The 26,162-nt window shown below is 43.3% G+C and overlaps 1 protein-coding gene across 1 annotated transcript; it reads right to left on the minus strand.

Moving 5' to 3' along the window:
• Positions 1-5,789: 5,789 nt before the first annotated feature.
• Positions 5,790-15,704, minus strand: ZNF330 (zinc finger protein 330). Its single transcript, XM_080936928.1, has 10 exons — positions 15,642-15,704; positions 14,736-14,863; positions 13,349-13,368; positions 12,819-12,889; positions 11,387-11,466; positions 10,028-10,154; positions 8,866-8,970; positions 7,888-7,934; positions 7,052-7,169; positions 5,790-6,659 (listed from the first exon to the last, which is right to left on the minus strand). The coding sequence occupies exons 2-10, from the start codon at positions 14,853-14,855 to the stop codon at positions 6,394-6,396; spliced, it is 954 nt and encodes a 317-aa protein (XP_080793054.1). The 5' UTR covers positions 14,856-14,863; positions 15,642-15,704; the 3' UTR covers positions 5,790-6,393.
• Between the last annotated feature and the right edge of the window lie 10,458 nt (positions 15,705-26,162).

A 26,162-nucleotide genomic window follows, 5' to 3' on the forward strand; every position in this document is an offset into this window, starting at 1 on the left:
TAGACTTCTTCAATCAGGATCATGTCTTCTGCAAGATTAAAATGTTAATTATGAGATTTTCATATAATATACCCCCCAAAATGACCCAAAATTCAGATTTATTTAATTGTTTTAAATGTTTTCTGTTGTTCCCTCTATCTTAGGGTTTTACTAAGAAACCAAGGCAACTCTTTAAAAGGACAACATTTAACTGGGGCTGGAGCTGGCTTACAGTTCCGGAGGTTCAGTCCTTCTCATCATGGTGGGGAACACGGAAGCATGAGGGCAGACATGGTGCTCTCGGGGAAGCTGAGTGTGCTACATCTGGATGCAAAGGCAGCCAGAAGGAGACTCTTGCACACTGAGTGGAGTCTGAGCATAGGAGCCTCAAAGCCCACCCCTACTTTCTCCAAGGCCACACCTACTCCAACAAATCGACACCTTCCTGGGCCAAGCATATTCAAACCACCACACCTTCTTTATGAATGAATTTAGGAAACAACCTTAACATTTTAGAAGTGACAAATCTCTGAAGCATGGTGGCTCACACCCATGAGCCCTGGGCCTGGAATATGGAGACAGATTCTCAAGTTCAAAGTCAGCCACGGCTACACGAGAACTTATCTTAAAAAACAATAAATAAAGTCACACATGCAGGATTTGACACATTATTTGATCATGAATTTTAAAATATAAGTCAGCAAATACATATAAACATCAGTTTTTTCACGAAAAAAAATCTATTGCTCCTTTAAAGTCAGTTTTAAATGTCATTAATTCTAAAGGTATTCAGATCTCTTTTTAAAACTCCCTTTTATAATTCTACACAACTTTCTTCAAAAGATTACAAATCTCACCTCTTCAAACATGATTACACTTCATTTCTGAAAAAGCCAAGAACCATTTTGAGCAAACAGAACTGAATGGAAATGGTATCATCGCTTTAGAATAAAACTTACAGTAATGTCTACAAAATACAGATGGCTTCTCAAAAATATTGAGTGGAACAAGTGTGACTAAGAAGTATGTAGTCCCCACAGCAGTTTTTTGTTAAAAGGATTTGTGAGTTTAGGAAAACACATTTTAGATTCCCTGTTGTTACAGTTTGAATGTGGTGGAACCACCCCACCAGGTGTGTTTAGACACTGGCTCCTCTTCTGATGATGTTGCAACACCTTCTGGGGGTGGGGCACAGCGGGAGAAATGAGTCAGGAGGTGGGGCTTAGCTGAAGGAGGTGGGTCTTGAGCAGGTGGGCCTTGATTTGTTACAGTCCTTGATCCTCACTAGTCTCTCCCTGCTTCCTGCTTCCCCTTCCTCCACCCCACCCATGAGTGAGCAGCGTAATGAGCTGCTACCTTAGCTTGTTTCACAACTTGATGGGCTGTACCTTCAATCCATAAACTCTGCTTCTGTTGCTCCCAGTCATGTATTTGATACTAGTAACCCAGAAAAGTAACATTCACTATTTAAAAATACGTTTTAAATGAGCTCCTGCCTATCTTCCAGAAGACCCGAGTTTGGTTCCCAGAACCCATGCCAGGAGGCTGACAATCATGTTAACTCCAGCTGTAAAGGGATATGGCATTCCCTTTTCACCCCCGCAGACAGGTGTGTGCACACACACACGAGCACATTCTCTCTCTCTCTCTCTCTCTCTCTCTCTCTCTCTCTCTCTCTCCTCTTTCTCCCTCCCCCACCTCTCTCTCCCTCCCCCCTCTCTCTTTTATACATATACTAACTCAGACACTTAAATATATAATATATATATTGACTCAGACACTTAAACTTAATTATTTTAAGATTCTTTTGGTCTCTGTCTAGCTTCCTCATGTGTAGCTCACCCTTCTATTGATGGATTGATATTAGAGTTTTCCTAGTTGCCCTAGATTTCATTTCTACCCTTCTGTATCTTCTGTTTCGTTTTGGTGTACTTTTTTCAGGCATACAGTTGGCCTGGTGCTAGTGACTCCTACCCATGGATGGATGCCCAGTTTCCTTGGAAAATCTCCTATTAAATGTGCAGAGGAGCAGGGCTGAGGAGGGAGGAGGGAGAGCAGTAGGGCTGAGGAGGGAGGAGGGGGAGCAGTAGGGCTGAGAGAGGAGGGAGAGCAGTAGAGCTGAGGGAGGAGGAGCAGTAGGGCTGAGGAGGGAGGAGGGAGAGCAGTGGAGCTGAGAAGGGAGGAGAAGAAGCAGTAGGGCTGAGGAGGGAGGAGGGAGAGCAGTAGGGCTGAGGAGGGAAGAGGGGGAACAGTAGGTCTGAGGAGGAAGGAGGAGCAGTAGGGCTGAGGAGGGAGGAGGGTGAGCAGTAGTTGTCCTTTGCTGGATGTTGCCTCGTTTTCCAGCTCTGAGGATTTTGGCAATGCCTTTAGCCCTAACGCTTTCCTTTCTGTTTTGGCAATAAAGTAAGCATGTGCTTCGTTGCTGCACGCATTGGATTATGAGTTAGCCATGGTACATACTATATCCCTTTGCCATTGCACAATCTCTTTAGCAAGGCCACCTGGCATAAATATATTGGTTTTGCTCTAAATCCTTATGAAGAATCTTCAATATGACTAATTTATCACTGTGCTGTTTCTGATCCTACAAAATAGAATTAGAACTTGACATACTGTTCTGTCCTTTGAGTAGTTCTCACTAGGAGAGTAAGTAACCAAGGCCGTCCCATGGAGCACCACAGGGCCCACTACTCGCTCTCTGTACTTTCTGAACGGGTCTGATATATTCCGCAGGAGCAGAGGCTTGTGGGTGAGTAACGAAGGTTACCCTCAAATACATCAATACAATATTTCAAATGCATCAACATTCCAGGAAAAGTTTGTCAAACTAAACACAAAATGCAGAGGAGTAAAATATATTTGCTCATGCACTTCAGTGACCATGATTAGATCCCGGATAAGGATATTAGCAGCTTAATAGCTATTTGTCAGAGTTGGGCCATGTTGAGCTAAAACATGCCACCTAAACACATTATACTCATTGAAAACAGCACTCAGCAGCCGCGGCCAGCCCAGAAGCTGCCTCTTGCCTCTCAAGTCAGCTGATCGTGATGGCTTACCTGGCACCATGACTCAAGCCTTCATCTGCATAGGATCTGGGCATTATGGCTCTCACGGGATACCTTAGCCATGTCTACCCGTGGCTATTCATAGGCATCCTTAGAATGCCCAAGAATCCCCCAGGACACTCTCAGTGGTTAATCATTTATCTCTACCAAGACACTGAGTTCTAGGCTGTCTTTCACATCCTGGACATAAAGAGCAATAAATATTTAAGTGTTTGGTAATAAAAAGGACACTTACTGAGTCCTCTGCCCAAGGTCTCCTCCTGAGGACACAAAATCCTAGGTAACCAGTACCCACAAGCACTGTAGATGTGACGGCCACTATCTCTGCATCCTTATCCCTAAGAGAAGCAGCATGCTCTTCCATCACTCCTGGTGACACACTGTTTATCACACTTGTCTACAGTGAAGGGAGTATATGAGAAAAGTTCTATAAGTTGAATATTGCATATCTTCCAAAGGCCCACCTGTCTTGCTCCTTTCTCTCTTTGCTTCTGGGTCCTGAGTTGAGGTTTTGCTCATTCACATGTGCCCGCCATGACAATCTGCAGACGCAAAAGCAACAAGGCAGCCCATCCGTGGACCAGAGCCTCGAAGACCATGAGCCAGAAGCCTTTCCTCTCATCAGTGGAGTATCTCAGCATTGTCTCAATGATACAAAACTAACACAGGTAGTCAGTCAGTTTTAGGGGCTTCTATTTGGTTTTCCACAAATCCAGGGGGGGAAAAATCTATGTTTAAATTTAGCCAAAAGTCTTCCATTTGTGATCTCCACCCTCAGACTTACTGAAATGGTTTTGAATATCAATGTTGATACTCTAAGATACTAGACCTTGAAAGGTTTTTATGAACGTTGGTCTTTTCTCCACTGGCAAAATTACTAGAAACAAATGCAAATACAGAAACTTGGGGACTTGATTGGAGTGGCAGATTATTTACTCATCCTCACCATGGCCAAGTACTTGACAAGAAGCAACTGAGCTCTTTATTTTGGTTCATGAGCTGAACCACCTCCCACTAGTGTTAACAGGCAACCACCTTCAGCCTTATCCTGTTATGTCTGTGAACACAAGTGGTCTTCCTCCGGGTTTTCCCTTTTGTTTGGCCAGTTTCTGTTGGACTAACCCTGCAAGTTACTTCCTGACTGTTCTCATCCTGACAGTCATTACACTGTATCCCTGACTTTTGGCAGTTGGGCACACCATTTAGCCACCAGTTCCTGTGTGACGTGCCATCAGCTCACTAAGCTCTACAAGTTTCCCTGGTAACCAAATTGGCCTTCAGAGAGCTTTCTAAACTTTGACATCTGTGCAAGTCTCCACAGCTTTGTTGAATGGTGACCAATGAACCTTCTTGTAGAACATGAAGGAGGAAGGGGAGCCAATGTGCACACACTTGGTCGCGAGCGCGCGCGCGCGCGCGCGCGCGCACACACACACACACACACACACACACACACACACACACACACACACACACGTTATCAGAGGACAGCTTGCAGAAATCGGTTCTCTTTTCTCACCATGTGGGACCCAGGGATTGAATTCGGAGCATAAGTCTTGCTGTTCCCCATTCCCTTTCCCATCCACCTCAGAAAGCCTGGCCACAAGTGGGTTAATTTAACTATGCTTCTAGAAGCCAACCCTAGGATTAACTCAAGACAATCTCTCAGGATCCTAACCATAGTGTTAAATCCTCTAACAAAATAACTACTGTGTAATCTAAGACCACAATGGCAGGGGAGATGCCGTCACACTGATTTTCTCTTCTGGTCCTCTTCAGCAGTGGTACCCCTAGAATATTCCTCTGGCTCTTCCCAGTGCAGGCTAATTCTTATAGCTTGTTTCCTCGGTCTTGAGTCTCCCTGTGTTTTACTTAAGCTACACAGGCTCCATATTAAAAGGCCACACTCTCTGGAAAGCCTCTGCATTAGGAGCTCATTCTTAAAGATCCTCTAGAGCACCCACATGCCTCAGTCTTACCTGTCCGGTTGCTCGGGTTTCCCAGAGTGCCCTGACCTTCGTGTGATGCACGTGTCTGGACTGGAAGACAGGAAAACCCTTTTCCTATAAAACCCACGGTCCCTAACTTCCATGAACAGCTCATGTCCTTCTGTACCCTCTGCTGTTCTTACAAAAACAATGATGTAGAAATTGTCACCCAAATTTCTCCAAACAGCCATAGTTCATGTTCTCCCTTTCATTACAGTGGTGGTTTCCACATAAACGCCCCCAGACTCGTGTGTTCGAATTTGGTCGCAGCTTGTGGTATTATTTGGAAAGGTTATGGCTCTTTCAGGAGAGCCCCAGTACATCACCATGGACCTTAAGGCTTTACAGACACATCCCACTTCCTGTTCTGCTTCCTGACTGCGGAGGAAATATGACAAACTGCTCTATGCTCCCAACACCACACCCTCGCGCCTTGACAGACTAAATCCTTCTGGAACCAAATGCAAAAACTGAACCCTCCCTTGAGCTGCTCTGGTAACAGGCTGTCACAGCAGCAGGAGAGGCTGAGCTGACAACGAAGTGCAGTGGCCGAGCTCACTGCTGACACAAGGAAGTGGAAGACTGTCAGGGCTCCACTCAGCACTCAAGACGGGTCTACACTACCCATCTTTGTGGCACATAATTCACCTCCGATTACTGTACCAACATTAGGTCAAAACTCGCCAGTTTACACAAAAATAATTAAATGTTTTCCAAAATAAGTTGATAAAACAAGAACTTGATATCAAAAGTATTCAAGAATATACTAAATTTATTTTAAACTGAGATTCCCTGGGTGAAGCATCAGCAACACTAGTCCTGCCGTTATGTGGATGAAAACACTAGATTTCTGTCAGAGACGATAACAAGCATGGAGAGAACCCCAATCATAAGAAAACGGTAAACATGTCAACCACTAATGCAGACGTGAATATTACACAGCATCAAGTCAGTGAAAACAGAACAGGAATATTCAGGAAGAATACGGTCATTTTACCCATTACACTTTGTGAAATCAGAGACATGAATTTATAAGCAGTGCCTTTAATAAAGACAGTAATTTAATTTCAAATAAATATATTTCCTTTCTATTCCTTTATCATGTATTTTATTATGTTCCTAATGGTGAAACCAACCAGATTATTGAACTCAGTAATAATCCAATCCATGTTACTCCATCTGTCTTACATTGAAGTCATTTTACATACACTACAAGTTCTCGGAGCAGTTCCTATAAAACCGCTAGAACCTACCCCTGAGCCTAGTGTGACTAGCCTTTTGGACAAGGCCAAGGGAGGGTACGTTTGAGCATCCTCATGGTTCAGCCTGCTCTCTCCATAAGTGCCAAGGAGTGGCTCCTAGTTCTCCTGCTCCTCATAGTGAGCATAGCCGCTAGCATAGGTCCTTCCTAAATTCAAATTATTGAACAGATCTGATGACTCAGCATCTGAGTCCTTCCCATCTTCCTCTTCTTCATCCTCTGCTTCATCCTCCTCCTCCTCATCATCATGGTATCCAGTATCTCCATACTTGTCCGACGACAGGTTCTTCCAATAAGCATCATACCCAGAGGCTCCATCTCCTTCTTCTCCTCCAGTCTGCCTGCCGAATTTCAAGGAGCGTGCTACAAAAGACAGTCAATCCACATTATCAGCCAGGCCATCGCTCACACACCCCACTGCCGTGAATACACTGTTACCCTGGCGCTTACTCTAAATGAAAAGGGAAGCAGTCTCCTAATTTTCTACTGAAATCTACAACATAATCACAAACAACTATGAAAACAGCAAACACAGTGAATAGTATGTTCCTTGCATCAAACTGAAAAGTTGTACCAAATATTTTTCAAGACTATAAAACCCCACCTGCTTATGACAGTACATTTATCTTTCCAAACAAAGAGTTCATAAATGTGTGTGTATAACACATACACACAGAGGAAAAATAGAGAAAAAGATAAATGTAGTCTAAGCAAGAAAGCCACCCACCGCATTGCTAACCGATGAGAAGCCTTACTTGACATGCTAAGATCCTTTGTCTCCTGCGTTTCATGCCCACATTTAGGGCAAGGAGGTTGTTTCCCTTTTTCTTGCTTAAACACTTTGCTCCTTGTATGTTCATCACAGAAGCAAGCCTACACAAGAGAAGCAGAAATAAGGTAATATTTAATGTAAGATATAAAAAGATACCATCCAGTATTGCAAAAACATTTAAAGATAGTTTTGCTTAAGAGTTAAGAATTGTATTGGGACTGGTCACATGCTCTTGATTTCAATTCCTTAAAGGGACTCTTCTGCAACAGACCTCACACAAGGCACTTATACAGAGGATGACACAGAAAGTGGCTTATCGACTTGAGGTTATCAATAATGAAAGATGGGTAGTTCTTCAGAGTATACCACCAACCAACTAAGGGGTGGAAAGGCAATATCCACACCCTAAGTATAGAGTAAAAAGGAGAGAGCCCCCAAACAAGATGGACATCACAAGGTGATGTAAAGTGTGCAGACGGTGCTCAAAATCCCTGCAGCAGCTCTGCTGACAAACTGAAAGGCATTCCACAGACTCAAGCAGAACCCGGAGCTAAGTAGGACAGGCACGGAGAGAAAGCTGACAAAGAAGAGATGTGCTTCTGAGGTAAATGAGTGAGGCCAGGAACCCCAATGCTCAGGAAGGAGAATTACTGTGAATTCAAGGCCAACCCAAACCTGACAGCAAGACCTAGTGTCAATTTAAGAAAAAGAAAATAAAGCCACACGTTTAAAGTTCCACTTATTAGCACCGTAAGTATCCAAGGACTGGAGCAAGCGTACAGGGAGTCAGATAAACTCAGGGACAGCAGGCAGACACACCTTACACCGGAGACATGAATGCTGGCCCAGTCGGTTGCAGGAAACACCTGTGGGAGACAAGACTCAGCTTAAAATCCTGTCAGGCACTCGGACTTGCACATCATTTCTGCCACATCTTGAATCAGTGGTTGATCGCTCAATGGCTTCATAGCCAAATTAATCTGCTGACCACCTGCATGATCCAAGTACTATAAAGACACAAAGCACCCAGGCTTCCTCCATAGATAATTTTATTTCTGTATAATATATTCTGAAAAAGCCTAAACTGGGGGTAGGGAGGTGTTTAATACAACGTACTTTAAAATACTCAGGGGAATTCCTGTGTATACTGAATTTTATATACAGTGTGCAGTACATATCTCAGATCAATGAATGAACAATTAACATCTGTAGATGAATGTTGGATTAGCAGCTACCTCAGAGTAAGAACCACACAAAAGAAATGAGTCACTGAGAATGTCAGTCTAGGAACGAGGGTCAACGCCAGGCATCACAGCATAAATACTTTATGCACATTCTCACTTCAAAAGCCTTTTGAAATTATAAGGATAATTCTAGTACTATTACTACTAACCCAATTGGTAACACTGGTTCTCAACTAGAAAATGAAGAATTGTGGGTGCAGGTTACACTGAGCTCAGAACCCAACCCAAAAGTAAGAGTAGCCCAAGTCCCTGCCCTGCTACAGATGAACCAGGAGTGAGATCACATCCTTAAAGGCACTGAACGGCAACATCTGACCAAGTCCACAGGTGAACGGCTCAGCCAGTACTACAGTCCTCACAGGAAAATTCAGAGCTAATGTTTGGAGGTTTTTTTTTCCCATAAACAAAATAAACACACCACACAAAACACTAAGAGGTAGCATTAAAAAACAAAAACAAAAAACAAACAAAACCCTCGTATTCCTTTTAATTAAGTTTTACATTTATACTATTCAGAATCCTAGGTACAAGAACAGCTAACAAGACAACTTACATTTAAACGTTTCTGCTTCTAAAACTTGGCAGCTAGCTTGATGTTCAAACTGGTCATCTTCACAGAGAAAATTATGGCAAAATGAACAACTGAATATTCTGCCTCCTGTGAGATTTAAATAAAACCCATAAATGTAATATTGCAAACTTAATAACTTTAAAAATTATTATCCAACAAAGGGGAGAAAAAACCTGTACAGACCATATCCAAAGGTTAGGCACAGCCCATGGATGAGGGATGGAGCCATAAACCCATCTCAAAATAACACAGAATTGCTCCTGTCTAAAGGAAATGCATGGGGCAAAGAGTGGAGCAGAGACTGAAGGAAAGGCCACCCAGAGACTGCCCCACCTAGGGATCCATCCCATCTGCAGACACCAAACCCAGACACTATTGCAGATACCAAGAAGGGCTTGCTGAGAGGAGCCTGGTTCAGCTGTCCCAAGAGGCTCTGTCAGAGCCTGACCAATACAGATACTCACAGCCAACCATTAGACTGAGCACGGGGACCCCAAATGGAGGAGTTAGGGGAAGGATTGAAAAGGCTGAAAGGGTTTAAAACCCCATAGGAAGAACAACAATATCAACCAACCAGAACCCCCGGGGCTCCCAGGAACTACACCACCAACCAAAAAGTACACATGAAGAGACCCACTGCTCCAGCTACTTATGTAGCAGAGAATGGCCTTTTCTGAAGAGGCATCAATGGGAGGAGAGGCCCTTGGTTCTTGGGGACTCAATGCCAACACAGGGAAATGCTATGGTGGTAAGGCAGGAATGAGTGCTGGGTGGGGGGAGCACCCTCATAGAAGCAGGGGATGGGGAAGGGAGGAGGGGGTTTGTGACGGGGAAACTGGGAAGGGGCGTAACATTTGAAATGTAAATAAATAAGCAATAAAAAAACCCTAATTCTGAAACATATTAATCATGTACATACTGTATATGTACATTATAAGGGGCAACTGACACAAACACTTTCAGTAGATAATTTTATCTACTACTATGAGAAAGTCAAGTAACATATTTTGGAAAAAACAAAGCAAACGAACAACAGCAGCCCTATTCCATAACTTGTCAAGATGGCAGCTAAACTGAGAAACGCATCAAACTGAGTAGCGAGCATTTACTCATAGCTAGGACCTGTTTGCACCTCATCGCTCACCATGGTCCCATACCCCTCGCTCACATTCCACACACTCTGCATCTGTGAGTGGGCAGGCACAGGCATGGGTGCTTAGACACTTCCTCCCATGGCAAACCCACGCTTCGCAGAAGTCGCATATTGCCCCCTGCAATGAAAAAACAAGAGCAGTGTATCAGCTACCACAGGACCAGCGCACCCACTAAGGCTGTTACAAAACAAAGGACCAAAACACAGCAGGTCAGGGGGTGGGGGTGGGGCTGGCTCTGACTTGTGAGGTCAGGTGTAGGAAAACTTCCAGCTACCTCTCCTTCAGCTAGGAATCTAGCAATAAAAAGGCTCTCAATTTGGCAATCCAGAAGACGTTAAGGCACAGAACTCACAGTTCACAACAAAGGGCTCCGGGGAAACACTGAAGAATGGTTCAGTTGCCTTCCTGCTTGCCCCACTCTAGGACATGGAAGGGTAGCAAGCGGGAACAACCAACTACTCCCAATTTAAGGTCTACTCCAGAAGATGAAACTCATACCTGACACTATCATCAGGACCAAAGAATCTGTGGCTACAAAGGTCATAGGTCACATTACTATTAGTCTGCTAATTTGACACAAAATGACTCTTAATGACTTTTTACTATATACATAGATGAGTGTTTCTCTCAAACCTCAGAGAATCTTCTTTTCTTACAATAAATGGTAATTAACATAAAGACTAAAAACTGGTCAATATGCAGAGGTAAGAGACTGCAGAGAGCAGAAAGATGTCTGCCACCTCTCTGTCTCTGTCTGTCTGTGTCCCTGTCTCTGTCTCTCTCTCTCTCTAAGGATCAGGGATCTGTAACAAAGATAGGTTGTAAGAGACAAAGATGGTAGAGGATTATGAGGAAGTAAAAGTGTGCCCAGAGACAACAAGGAAGTTACACACAGAAATCACAGCAACTCTGACAGAATGCACAAAATCTGTCAAGAAGCTGGAAGCCAGCATTATCCTAGCATAGAGATGAGATATGGGCAAAGTCACTCCCTCTGTTGGTATCTGATATGCTTCTGGGACAGGATCAGTTTTCTTTGAGAGTGTGACGCCTGGTTGGCTGACCATGCTCTAAGGTAGACATTACATCTAAAATAATTTGGACAAAATAAATTGGACTTAATAGGCTAAAATAGCATAAAATAAAAATTTAAAGAAAGAACACAAAGTTGGGTGGCTAGAGATGGGATAGAGATCTATCTGGGAAGAGTCAATGTGGTGGAAATATATTGTAGAAAATTCTCTAGGAATTAGTAAAAATTATTTTGCAAACAAATTAAGTAAACTATGGGTTAAAATGACTTAATCCTATCCTTGGGAACCGACACTAAGAAATGAAAAGCAGCTTACCACCATAGCCAGGCCAGTACTGTACACACCAGCATGCTTGATGACGCAGTCTGAAGACTTCATCATACACTTGGTTTTTCCTGGTTAAAGAATGGCCATGTGCACTATTAGTCCTACAGTTAGTACATACTAGTGCTCACTAGTTCCTCTTTAACTCAAGTGCCTATGAAAATGGCTTCAAAAATTTTAAATGAAAGCAGTTACTTTCTCACTTTCATAAGTAAAAGAATTAGATATATATCTCATCACCTTAGTCAGATCTTGAGAGATCAGAAATGTACTTATCCCTAAAAGTTATATAATAAAGTTCCAGGTTATACACTATAATTCGATGATCATTTTGACAGTTTCAAATCTTATGAAATTCGAGTGAATCAAAACACAGCAAAACCATGCTTTAAGATGAGTTTTATATTCATAAATCACAATAAAAACTACCTGCCTTGGCCGTACCAGTTTATTTCTTGCCACATACTATCAGAAGGCACAGTGAATGATTACAGAGCCTAATTGCTGCACTTAAGTTTATTTATATATAAAAACCACCACAGAGCCTGAAATGTGCTCATGTATGAATTACCTAGCCTCATCTGGCCAGGAATCTGCTCATCAGACAATATGCCGAGATTAGTGATAACATATTTATTAAATGCCCATCAGACCACAGAGTGAAACACAAGACCAACAGAAGATGCTTGGTTTGCCAGCACCTTGTTTCCTGAGAAGCTGAATTAGAAAACAAGAAAAGTAGGCACAGTGGGCACAGGGCAGTAGCTACCCAAGTGTTCCATGTCTAAAACAAACTGTAAGACTATAACGGAAAATGCATCTGTACATAGCTCTCTAAAGTCCAAACCTAGAGACACTGAACATACAGGGAGGAGTGCCTTCTACCTTCGCACAAGCTTGCTCTCAGCCTCCGTCCACTTACATTTGGTACAGCAAAGGCAGCTGAGTCTCTCTTCTGCACTAGCTGTACCACTGAATAGATGACCTCCTGGGAAACTAGAGCAGCACTAGCAATCTCCCACATGTGCCTATTGCTAGCTTGCAGCTCTGTACGGGCACGTGTCAATGGCACCCCCATCCCCTCCAAAGCAGAGAGGATGTGATTGGTTCAAGCAGAAAAGCTTGAGGTGAACCTAGAGTAAAGCTGACTATGTTCCCTAAGCCAAGTCTCCATGAGACACAGCAGAAATCTCAAGAGGAGAGAGAGATGGCAGAAACAGCAGCACTCAGTATAAGTGTATTTTCTGATCAGATGTGTTTGCATACTAAGAGCCTGCAGAGGCTTCTAAGGAAACACCGTTTTTTCTTCTCTAGGAAATACCATTTAGTTTTATTTTGAATTTAGGGAAATAGCTCCACCTAGACTTGGTAACTGTCACACAAACGTGATGATAAAGACAAGCCTTCATGGCTGTATACTTACCACACTGTGCACAAATTGGTAACTTCTGAACAGAATTACAAAAATAGCAAAATGCTCTATTCTTCTGCCGCCTTGCCATGTAAAACAAAAATTTTAAATAGGGTCAATTTCAGATAAAGGATGAGACTAATTTATCCCTGTGCTGATTAGTATTTAATCAACTTGACACAGACTAGAGTATCTGAGAGGAGGAAGCCCCAACTGAAGCCGCCTCCAGACTGGGCTGTGGCCTGTCTGCAGAGCACTTTCTCAACTGCTACTTGATGGACGGGGATCTACTGAACCGTGAGCAGTGCCACCCTGGCAGGCAGTGTTCAGTAGACTGAACTGAGTCTGGAGCAAGCCAGTAAGCAGCATCCCTCCATGGCCTCTGCATCAGCTCCAACCCCAAGGTTCTTGCCTTGAGCTCCTGCCATGGCCCCACTCATCGATGTAAGATAGAATGAACCCTTTTCTCCCCTAGTATCATATTACAGCAACAAAAACCACACAGGACAATTTTATACAGAAAGAGAATAAAGAAAATTTACCTCTGACATTTGTCACATTCCTGTAAAATGTAAAGCATAAGATTAATTTTCTGCTGTCTAAAAATGGAACATTTGCTTACATCATACAGACTATTTTCTTTCCTTAATTAAAATGTAACTACATCCCAATTCCAGCTCAAGCCCTGTGTACATACTCCACTAGCAAGGGTAAACAAAGGTACACTCCGTGATCAATAATGGAAAAAAAGCCATATTACAAATGAAGCTAAATAGAATAGATCCCCTTTGGTTGTTTTAAAGAAACCAAATACTACAGAAAACAGACAAGTCCCTGCTGGATTTTCTATTTTAATTAAAAAACATCCTATTTGCCTATATTGAGTAGATGCTAGGAAAGAAGACCATAAGCTATCTACATTTGAAGTGGAGCTTCGAAAGCTCGCTAGTCTGGTCCACTCTAGTCGCGTCACCACTGGCCAGTCTTCTAGCAATGGTCCAACCTCTTCTCCCCAGGCCTCATTTAGTCCATTCCTTTCCCTTTGCTGGAAACCAAGATCTACTCCATGACATGCACGTATGGGCACCAGTCAGTCTTGTCTGTCAGCACTCCTCTTTTCTCAAAAGAACCCAAGAACCCGATATTCACAACACAGTCCCCACAGTCACATCTGTACCATAAAATCTGACTGAGTATACCATAAATCAGACCAAAAAAGAGAGCACAAGCCCAACCTCTTAGAAAGCTTTCTCTCTGTGACCTCCACAACACGAGATATGATATACGCATGCTGCCAGAAACCAGGCTAAATGATAAAGCACTGCAGTCCTCAGAGGCAGGAGCAGCAAAGGAAACAAAAGCAAAGACTGTCCCAAGTCCTTCCTTCTTCCCACAGCTCAGAGGTACTGCTTTAGTGAAGTACCACTTTAAGGTTAAATTGTGTTTCTGTCATTCATAAACAAACGAGTCACATAAAGAGGCACGCCATCAGCCACCATGGTAGCGCCCAGAGTTGATACAAATTAAGTCATGTAAATGAAGTATTTAAAATCAACCTGACTTTCCCAAGACCAACCCGCTTAGCAAAGACAAATTAAGTTAGTTAACAACATGGGGCATGGCTAGACGTCAGGGTGCTCAGCATCAGCAAGAGAAATCAATAAACAGAGACTGGCTAAGAGAAAATGGTGAAAACTGAGCTAAATAGATAAGAAAGCTGAATGTTCTCATACACTTCCCATTACCCATGCCTTCCACATCTACTGTCACCGGCGGTACGCGTGGGGATACGCCACCCCTCTAACCGGTTTCCTGTACTGAACACACCATACACTATAGCTGATCATTCTTTCCAGACAGGTCTTATATATGGTCCTATACAGTCCTTCCATTCATTCAGCCACCAGCCACGGTTCTGAAAGCGCTCACCATGGAAGCGTTGCACGGGTGCTTGGCTAGGTCAATAGTACTTCTTGATGCCCTGAGTTGTTTCTCGCGCTCTCGGCGGTTCTCCGCCTTCTTCCTCGCACCAGTCTTTTTTTTCGGCATGTTCCCTTCTAAGCAAGAAAACAGAAAAGCCATAATTGCTGAGTTCAGTTACACAGTGTTTATACTTTCCTTAAATATTAAGTCAATCTTTCAACTTTAAACGCACCTCATCATGTCTGATGTCTTTAGCAACGTTACAACAAACACGTTATTCCAGCTGTAGGCTTCTAAACGAAGGCCCTCCCTCCCCAGAGATTCCAAGCAACTCTCAAACAGCATAAGCATCAAGGACCTCACCATAACAGCCAGAGGAGTAACTGTGTTTTCACCCTAACTATTCTCTTCACTCAAAAAAAAAAAAAATTCTATGTATGCACCATTAATAAGAAATGACTATTTTCGTTTTGTGCCAAGTTGAGCTCTCTAATTCTGTCAACATATAGTATTATACAGAACACTCTCACCGACGCGGTATCTAAACAAATATCCAGCAAGCCAAGGGCTGTCTGTAAAGCCAACCCATTTTCTCGGAAGAGACTAAGGAACTACAGCGGCTTTCGCTGCCCTTCCTTCATGCCTAGAAGCAACAGTTTTAACAAGTCGGATGCTTCCGAGTTTTCAGCACTCAGAAAGGCTACAATATAGACAACCAGGCTTCTGCTTTCTCACCCCCATGCCCAATCTTTTCGGGCAGGAGAGAGAAACACCGGAATCCAGACTCTGGGAGGCCTGGAGGCGGGGACGCGGAGAGACCCACGAGGCTCGCGACCCGCCAGCGTCCCGCGTGTCCCTCACGCTTTCCCGAGCCACCCAGGTCGCGCAGCCTCGCGGGGACAAGCTGCTCACCGTAGTGGCCGAGGACGGAATGGAGAGGCCAAGGCGCAGGCCACAACGGCAGACACAGCACAGAGGGAGCGAAACCGGATATCCTGCCACGTCAGAGCGCCAAGGTTATACACGTCAACCGGAAAAGTCCAGCACACCCCGCCCAGCTCTGCTTGCTCCGCCCCGAACCCGCCCCTCCCGGGGGAGGGGGAGGGCTCGCCTTCCCGGAAGTGGACTTGCTAGGGAGGAAAGAAGCTCCAGTGTGGCCAAGGACATATGTGGTCAGAGAGCTGCAGGATCTCAAGGCCTCCGCTATGTCATTCTAATTTTATTATTTTACTAAGAGAATTGAAAAGTCCAAAAGGAAGAGAAAGACGAACCACAAAAAATTTGAGAGGGAAAAATTACTTTACTAGCAGTTTTTGCCTGATTCTTCTGAAATCCTTTTTCCTTTCTCTGAGCCTGACAAGCTTCCTATCGCACATTTTTTGTTGTTGTTTTCTGAGACATAGTGAATGCAACCCTGGTCTTGAAACTACATACGATTCCCCACCTCTCTGCGCTAGTATTATAGGCATGCGCCGGAGAGACCACAGGTTCCCCTCCCCCACCCCTAGTTTTGAGTTCGGAGGTGTCTTTTGCTTGCTCTCTGCTGTGTACATTCTGTTCCTTTGTGAACGAAACTTCCCACGTTCTCTGCTTCTGCTCTGAGGCTGAGATCTGACTATGCTTTCCTACAAGACTGTTTGCTTTAAATAACACTGAGGGTAGATGTTCCCCTCTCACCTTTGGGTAGAAAGTCCTTGACATAACTCGCAGGGCGATTATCACTTACTGCCTTCTATACTAGAGTGGAGCTGTTTTATTTGTCCACTCATTTTTCCCTTACCTTTTATCACATTTGCATCTCAACGGAAGACGTCTTATCTGGATCTGTTTTTTGTTTTGTTTTGTTCATCTCCATCCCCTTTCATAACCACACCTCGAGCCTTATCTCCAAAGAGCCGTTTTGTTCAAGAAATCCGAACTCCAACGTCTTGGCTTACTAGACTCCTCCACTAGACCTGACCTCTCTGTTCTGTATTCTCTTGGTTAGTCATCGTTTTCAGATTTTCCCCCCACCCCAAGTTCCACTTAATAAAACAGTCCCATCTCATCAGTCACAATTTATCATATTTTTTCTACTCCCAATAATTAAACGGTGTACCTTTTCCTTCCTATATTGATTTTCTGGGTAGGGCTCGGGGAGGTGGTGCGGATACATAAACAGGAGTCTACATCACTAAACTCAAGCCTCTCAGGATTCCCCTTCTCTCATTCCCGTTTACCACAGCATCTAATCAAAACATCCTTGCTTTCTTCAGGCTTCCACCACGTTTATCAGTTTCAACAGACACCACTACCTCCGAATGTATAAAATGAGAACATGGCTGCTCCAAGGTTCGGGGAAGGGGAGGATTCTGTTGTAAACACGAGGGAGAATGCTGCCAGAGGCATCTGAAGAGTCCAGAGCAAGGAGAGAAAGATGTAAACTAAGCATGGTCGGTAGACTGAACCAGCCATGAGAGGAGAGAGGATAAGAGAAAGGAAAAAGAACACAGAGGAGAGAGAGAGAGCCACAAGAGGGGACCAGGAGGATAAGGGAGCCAAGAGAGTTCACAGACAAAATGGCACCATTTTATCAGAGTGAAAAGCTGAGGGAAGTCCACCAGCTGAAGAAATTTAGGGGAGGGGTGAGGTGAGATGAGCTGGAGAAGTTTAGGGGAGGGGTGAGGTGAGATGAGCTGGAGAAGTTTAGGGGAGGGGTGAGGTGAGATGAGCTGGAGAAGTTTAGGGGAGGGGTGAGGTGAGATGAGCTGGAGAAGTTTAGGGGAGGGGTGAGGTGAGATGAGCTGGAGAAGTTTAGGGGAGGGGTGAGGTGAGATGAGCTGGAGAAGTTTAGGGGAGGGGTGAGGTGAGATGAGCTGGAGAAGTTTAGGGGAGGGGTGAGAGGAGATGAGCTGGAGAAGTTTAGGGGAGGGGTGAGGTGAGATGAGCTGGAGAAGTTTAGGGGAGGGGTGAGGTGAGATGAGCTGGAGAAGTTTAGGGGAGGGGTGAGGTGAGATGAGCTGGAGAAGTTTAGGGGAGGGGTGAGAGGAGATGAGCTGGAGAAGTTTAGGGGAGGGGTGAGGTGAGATGAGCTGGAGAAGTTTAGGGGAGGGGTGAGGTGAGATGAGCTGGAGAAGTTTAGGGGAGGGGTGAGGTGAGATGAGCTGGAGAAGTTTAGGGGAGGGGTGAGAGGAGATGATTGGAGCCCCAGGTACTGAGTGCTCTGGCCAGCATGTGCTATGATAATCTAGTAGGGGCCACAGCTCCCCATTTGTCTGCAGTTTCACAAACATAAGATGTCAACAATAGCTAATATGGCTCATGGGCTTGCTCCTTGCATTTTAGGCACTTTGCCTGTGTCCTCAAGGGTTAACTCCTTAACAGGGAGTTAAGATGCAGCTTAATCTGCAATACTGTAGCTATTGGGCTTGAGTGTTTGTATTCTCTTGGGCTTGGAACAAAGTTCACTGACTGAATTTTTGTCTGGTACCTTAAAGTTGATTAAAATCTTAAGTACTAGTAAACCTACTCTATAATAATTTAAATACTATTCACAAACAAAACTGATAATACGTTCCTATCTGAAACACACAGATACATGAAGGAAGCCTGGCCCAGCACTGGAATATTAACAATCTCTCCCTGATCCCACACTCCTGCCTCAGCTTTGCAAGGGCTGGGATTGCAGATGTGGACCAGCAGTATCCTTCCGTGTTGCCCATCCACTCTGGGATGGTGTTGGTGGGAACACCACACTCTTGCATCCACCTCCTCAACCTTCTTCAGCCTTACTACTGCCCACATAGCCCTTGCCATTCATTACAATATTGTGCCAACTTATGTTCTAACTTAACCTTAGCCATATACCTAGTGTTTAGATAGAGCTGGGGGCAGACTAAGGAGGCATCTGTGTGAGTTCCAAATAACAGAGAAGATTAGACACTAACTCTGGGGAGACCTGAAGATCTCCGTGCTCACGGATAGGCACCGGAGGAACTTTGAAGGCCTAGCTCCCAGGATTGTTATCTACCTTAAAGGCTAGAGTGGGGTGCTTTCTATCCTGGTGACTCTTTCTTTGTGCTATCTGTGTGGCCAGAAGCTTTTTCAGGCACTGGATTCTCCTCAGACCCTTGTCATATATATGCTTTTCTCGGCCAATCAAAAACCTGGATTTTGCCTGTCAATCTATAGGACCTATCTTTATGGACTTTACTAACACCTTCCATGTAGTCACGTCTGTTATGGATCGCCCTGGTGTGTTGTGTTTTGTTGCTAATTCTGCTTCCTCAAGAGGGGCTGTCCCCACCAGGAATGGATCCATGCGAGCCTTCTCCCGGTTTTAACTGGTCAATAAAGATGGCAGAGCCCAATCGCAGGGATTTCTGGGTCCCAGAGGAAGAGGAGGAAAGAGGGAGAAGGATTCGGACCAGACTGGAACAGATGGGAAACAACAGACATGTAGGTCTCAGGGATAGATACTTTGTAACCTCTGCAGGCAGCCGAGGTATTCTTTGCCCAGCAGTTGTTTTATCTGGCTGGTTAAAATAGTAAGGCTGTCTGGTTGTTTTCTGTTCGCAGGGACTCAGGTGGGCAACAAAAAGGGCACAACTGTGAGGCTATCTTTAGAGGTTTGGGGAAGCTAGCCCTGGGAGCTGGGTAAGATGTCTGTTGCTGGCTAAGAGCAAGCATGCATTTTAAAATTACACACTACCCAGGTCTGATCTGTATTTAGCTTACTTTGCTCCTCAAGGACATTTGTGACGTTTTGCTGTGAATGAGGGATTGAGTTAATTATCATCAGATAATCACCAAATTGTTCTGTGCTTAAATTTGTCTAAAACAAACACCTAAAGGGCAGGCTCACCAAGTCTGAACCAACACCAATTGCTGAGTCATGCTGAGGCAAATGTCTTCTCGGGTCTTCCGTGGGCATCACTGCTGGCCATGAAGGCTGCAGAGGCACCCACAATTAACTGGAAACCTGGGCCACGGTCCGGCTCAGAGGACTCAGGAGAACCGGACTTTCAGTGTCATCAGCATCTCTGTCTGACCAACACTCTGACCTGAAACCATCTACGCTCCTTGAGTTTTATGGTTAATCTCCTTTGGAGCTCCGCCACACTTGTGATTAAGAACTGCGCTGGTTCCTCAGTTTTTTTCTGTCTTCCTACTGCAGAGTAAAAGCCTCTTTATTTCCTAGCAGAGAACCACTCCATTTTACAGTTAGATTTTAAAATCCAATTAAGCACTTTGGGCTTTTTTTTTTTTTTTCTGGTCTCAAATAATTAATTTTACTTAGTACAATCATGCATTGCTACTCTCCTTAAGATTACTGTTTCTCTCATATTTTCCAATTGTGTCATACACTGTTCCCATTAGAATATTACCTTCCATTAGAACACCATCCCGGTTCACTACTGATGAAGATTTTAACCACTGCACTGTCACCTTGTGCCAAGGACTATCTGTCTCCTGCCTGTCACCAGTAAGAGGTCCGCCGAGTGGGAAAGTTGCCACGATTCATGTTATAAATCCTATCTTTTATGGACCAGCTCTGGCACTAACTGCCTTGGGAAGACACTCCAGGTCAGCATAAGTAGAGGCGAGGCAGTGTGCCTGGGAAAGCATTTGGGAACAACAGGTGGGAACGTGTGGTAATGGATTGGACATCGGGAAGGGCTGACCTAAATTATGCTGTCGCTGAAGGTCTTGGCTCTGAGTCTGAGACATTTCTTCAGAATTGTCCTGACTTAGGGTACATGAACTGGAGCTTTGTAAGTCTCTGACATTCAGTTTTGCATAAGGGCAACCAAAGGAAAGAGCGTGTCCTGAGGTACACCACTAATGAAGAGACTGGACAGCTGACTAGGCCCAGCCTGCTGTACTCCAGCCAGCTCAGGTACACAGACTGTCACCTCTGCAGACAGACACCTCTGCAGACAGATAACAAAGTAAATATCCAAAGAATCCTACAGCTCAGACCTCAATAAAAGAACTCCAAATGCCGTGCTTTAAAAACAAAACAGAATCTGAAGATGAGGGATCTGTATGTAGAATATATAATTAATTCATTTTGTATATAGGATAATTCTAAACCATAAGTATAAAACTATAAAATTCAAATCTAGGTATAGAAACTACACAGAAGTAAAATATCACCGAGATATAATTAGAGCCAAAAGACAGCAGATTTTTAATGGAATTTGATGGAGTGATATACTTAAAGGGAAAGTCACAAAAAGCATAGACTATTTAAACCCAGGCAGAAGTTTTAATATGTTAATTAAAACAATATTGTCTTAATTAATCTGTCACAAATAAACAAGCAAATGCACCTGCCTAGAGCTCTTAAAGAAAACTCACAGGCAGTAGGGTCCATGAAGAGCAGAAATCACAACATTATCAGTAAGAGAACCATTGTCAAAGTGACCCAGGCAGCTACCCATAGAAAGGAAAATGAGATTAGAAACCTCCTTACAACACATACAATTCCAGGTGAGGGGCTGGAAAGACCACTCAGTGATTAAGGGCACTGGCCGCTATTCCAGAGAACCTTGGTTAAATTCCCAGCACCCATGGGGGCAACTCACAACCAACTGTAATTCCAGTCTCAGAGGATACAGCACCCTCTTCTGTTGTCCATGGGCACTGCACACGCGTATCACACAGACATACATGCAGGCAAACACGTATAAAATAAAAATAAGTACCTTTTTAAACATTTAAATTTCAGATAAATTAAATATGCAAAGCAAAAGCACAAAGGCAGCAGAAGAATCGTAGGGGAGACATCGATGGAGAAATAGGACTAATGCCTAAAAAGCAATAGAAGCACAGTGAATTCAAAAGATAAAACGTCTACGCGATCAAAGGCATCAGAGAGATAAGGAAAGCATACCTTTAAATGAAAAGAGAAAGTTTTGGCAATACAACTGAGAAAAAAACTATATACAGGAGAAATAAGTCTACTTGGTGAGAACACTGTAGAAAACCCTAAGGAATTATAGGTGAAGAACATGAACAGAGGTTTTTGATAGAACTAAAGATTCTAATTACATTTAAAATATCCAGATTGGCACCAGAATGGGATGTCATTTGTGATGGCTGGGATGTGATGGTTGGGATGTGGTGATTGGGATGTGGTGGTTGGGATGTGGTGGTTGGGATGCTGTGGTTGGGAGGGGATGGTGAGAGGCTTGTGTAGATGAGCATTTGAGACACGGTTGCTGGTGATGTTTGGTAATGTTAGGAGATGTGGCCATGTCACTGAAAGGCTTTGAGAATTAAATTTACAGTTGTTCACTCTGCTTCTTTCCTTTGAGATATGAGCCCTCAGCTTTCTACTGCAGCTGCTATTCTGTCCCCACCACCATGGACTCCACCCCACCGGAATCATAAGCCCAAATAAACATTTTCTTCCATAAGTTGCTTTGGTCATGGCGTTTTATAACAGCAACAGAGAAGTAGCTAATGGACCATTAACACCATCACATTGACCAGAATTTTGAAAGCCTGGCAATCTGAAATATTAAGTCTGGTGAAAGTAATTACAGTTACACCTGTGCTAGCTCTATTGATGGAAATAAATTGCATGCAAAAGCAATGACTCAAGTTTCTTGTGTCTAACAGAAGAAACACACAAGTATAACACTGATAGCAACATTTTAATTATACACTATGTAATATAATAGTAAAAATTCATAAACTGACTCTTGGATAAGGTAGGCAATTACAACATATTGTGTATAGGTTGAAGTAAAGGCAAACCTGAAATACTGTATCTGTAAAATTGCAAGCAAAAATTGCGTGCATTATTTATACATATATAATAGACTAAACCAAATTGTAACAACATGCCTAGAAATGGTACATACCAGCTTTGATTCTCTGGAGAGAAAAGGAGAAATGATTGTATGGGGCACTACCTAAAGTTTTAGGTTTCATAACTATATCAACCCAAATCCACCAGAATGCTAAAGACAAAAGACCAACAATACTTAGTGTTGGTGAAGACAGACAGCATCTTAACTGGGGACAAATAAATAGTATGGGAAATGGAATTTGGGACAGATGATGAGCAAATTATTTAACATATAGATACATTGTAACAGATATGAAATTTACCCCCTAATTTATATATGATTTTACTAAAGTGTATGTAAAAAAATGTTCATTACAACCCTATTACAATAAACTCCAAGTTAAATAATCTAATCATCCCTTGTCAGGACAATGAGTGAATGATTAGTGACATATTCACTTGAGGTCAGGGAATTTGCTTTGGGGAGGGAGACAGAGGGGAGGAGGAAGAAAAAATCTGCATACAGAAAGAGAGAAAATGCACACACACACACACAGAGAGAGAGAGAGAGAGAGAGAGAGAGAGAGAGAGAGAGAGAGAGAAAGAGAGAGAAGAGAGAGAGAGAGAGAGAGAGAGAGAGAGAGAGAGAGAGAGAGAGAGCAAGCACAGTGTCTGGATGTCTGAATTATATAGGAAAGTGCTTCTGGGGTAGGGAAAACCCAGCTTTTGGGCTGGAAAGTTCATCATAGAGGGTAGCATAAGCCAGACATGCTCTGTAACAGGGGTGAGTGATGCTGGTTTGTAAAATATGCACCTCAGCCATTTGTCCCGGGTCTGAATCCCAACATCCACAAAAGGGTTCTATAGAGTAAAAGAACTTTTGAGATTGTCTCTATATATTAAGGGAATTTGTTATGATGACTTACAGTTTATAGTCCAACTACTGCAACAATGGCCAGCTGTGAATATCCAAGTACACAAAGCAACTACAATATCTAGTAGCTGCTCAGTCCCGTGAGGCTAGTTGTTTCAGCCAGACTTCTATAGAAGTAGACTCCAAGAGATGTGCTGGCAAGTAAGTGCCAGGAGGCAAAGAAGAGTGACTCTTTCTTCTTCCAATGTCCTTAAATAAGTCTGGAGCAGAAGGTGTGGCCCAGATTAAAGGTGTATACCACCAGTGACACCTGGATCAGAGACTTGTTTTGTCCCAGGCTGTCCTTGAATTTAGAGATCTTGCCTTAGTCTCCTGGGATTAAAGGTGTGTACTACCTTGCCTGGGCCTAAGCTTTCACTGCCACTATACTTCAAGATCTTCATGCCAAGATCCAGGCCAGCCTCAAGATCTGCATCACAGGTGAGCCCTCCAATTCTGGATTGTAGTTCAATTCAGATATCATCAAGTTGACAACCAGGAAGAGCCACTGCAATGGCCCATTGTTCCTGGCATCTCAGTGTTCAACTGGCCTGACTGGTGATTCTTTGGCAATTTTATAGTATGTAAGAAAAAAAAAGCCTCATACTGTTCAGAACCACCTAATAACTTTTTTTCCCCATTTTCTGTGGTTACCATATTTTACTAGCCACTGGTCCAGTTTGTCACAATGCAGATATCAAGTATCTCTGATGACCAATCAGGTTTATAGATGTCATATACTTTTATAGTTCTTCCTAGTTTCTAAGACTTACTTCAACATTATATTTATCACCATAAAACTCCATTTTAGAATAAATATTATCTACACTTTGCAAAAAGAATGCTAAAAGGTAGTTAGTTATAATCATCATCATAAATGATATGTATTCAAAATTGAGTTTGGGAGAATTTTTTTTTTTTTCAGTCAGTGTTCTGTTGCTGTGAAGAGACTCCATGACCAAGGCAACACTCATGAAAGGAGGCACTGAATTGGAGCTGACTTATAGTTTCAGAGGTTCAGTCCATTGTCATCAAGATGGGAAAAATGGCAGCGTCCAGGCAGACAAGGTGCTGGAGAACCACTGAGAATTCCACATCTGAACCAGCAAGCAGCAGGAAGAATGAGAGCCACCAGTGCCTGCTTTGGTCATGTAAAACCTCAGAGCCCACCCACAGTGACACAATTTCTCCCAAAAGACCATACCTATTCCAAAAAAGCCACATCTAATTCTCAGTCACTCCCTAAGGACTAAGCATACATACATACATACATACATACATACATACATACATACATACATACATACATATGCATATTAGAACCATTTTTATGCATACCACCCCAGGGCTAGAGAGACAGCTCAGTGGTTACCAGTCTTTGCTGCTCTTTCAGAGGGTGGAGTTTTATCCTCAGTACCTACAGAAGGCTCATAGCTGTCTAGAATATCATTCCAGGGTGTTCAATGCCCTCTTCTGCCTTCTTTGGACATTAAGCATACAGAGTAGTGCATAGACAAACATGGAAGTAAAAACCCACACACATTAAATAATAACATCAAATCAAATCAGACTTGTTAGATCTCCCAAAGAACGGACACCTCCTCCTGAGCTCTGTAGAGGACTACAGTCTAGATACTTTGATCTCTCTGCTGAGCTCTGTGGAGGACTACAGTCTAGATACTTTGATCTCTCTGCTGAGCTCTGTGGAGGACTACAGTCTAGATACTTTGATCTCTCTGCTGAGCTCTGTGGAGGACTACAGTCTAGATACTTTGATCTCTCTGCTGAGCTCTGTGGAGGACTACAGTCTAGATACTTTGATCTCTCTGCTGAGCTCTGTGGAGGACTACAGTCTAGATACTTTGATCTCTCTGCTGAGCTCTGTGGAGGACTACAGTCTAGATACTTTGATCTCTCGGAACCCATTGATGCAACCTCTAAGGCTTTGCAGTATGATTCTCAAATTCAAAGTCAAGCACATTACTTCAGCTCAGTTCTATTTCTGGGAGGTGTCTAGCAAGCTGTAGGGTCTGTTTGGCTTCTTAAGGTGTTGTGGTGTTCTACAGTAGAACATAGAAGCAGACAGGAGGTAATCAGGCAGGCCGGAGGCCTGAGTGTTGTTGGGCACCCACCAAAGAAGACTGTTAGACATGGTTCAAGCCAATAAACTTTGTTAGCCAGACAACTACTACTCTGGGTGTCTGGGATCCCACACACAAGTACACACTCAAACACGCACACACACACATGCACACAGGCACACACAAACACACATACACATCCCAAAACAACAACAAAAATAAAAATCCAAAATCATGTTCTGGGTTGACATATTTCAGTGAACAAGAACAGTTAGCCAGAAACAGGACTACACAAGCCAAAAGCAAGGTTAGTACACTTAAAGACCTTCCCAGAACTATATGAACTTTGATGCATTAGGCCTTTAGTTTTGGCACATGGTACAGTCTGATTGATGAGTTTTACAGCCTGAATGTTACTATCATCAACTGTGCTAAGGTCCAGGGGCCTTGTTAGATTCCCCACTGGTCTTAGTGAACTTGTCAAATCATTAACTGATACTGGTTTAGTTTAAGATGCAGGGCCTTGTTAATCCTATCAAAATGAGAATTAAAGGCCCAGCAGGTGCTCATAGAGTAGTTAGCTACAGGGGCCAAGAAAACAGAGCCTGATACAATTATTTCTCCAACCATGGCAAGATTTTTAAAAAATTACTCCTGAT

The sequence above is a fragment of the Micromys minutus genome (assembly GCF_963924665.1).
Source record: "Micromys minutus genome assembly, chromosome: 24".
Lineage (NCBI taxonomy): Eukaryota > Metazoa > Chordata > Mammalia > Rodentia > Muridae > Micromys > Micromys minutus.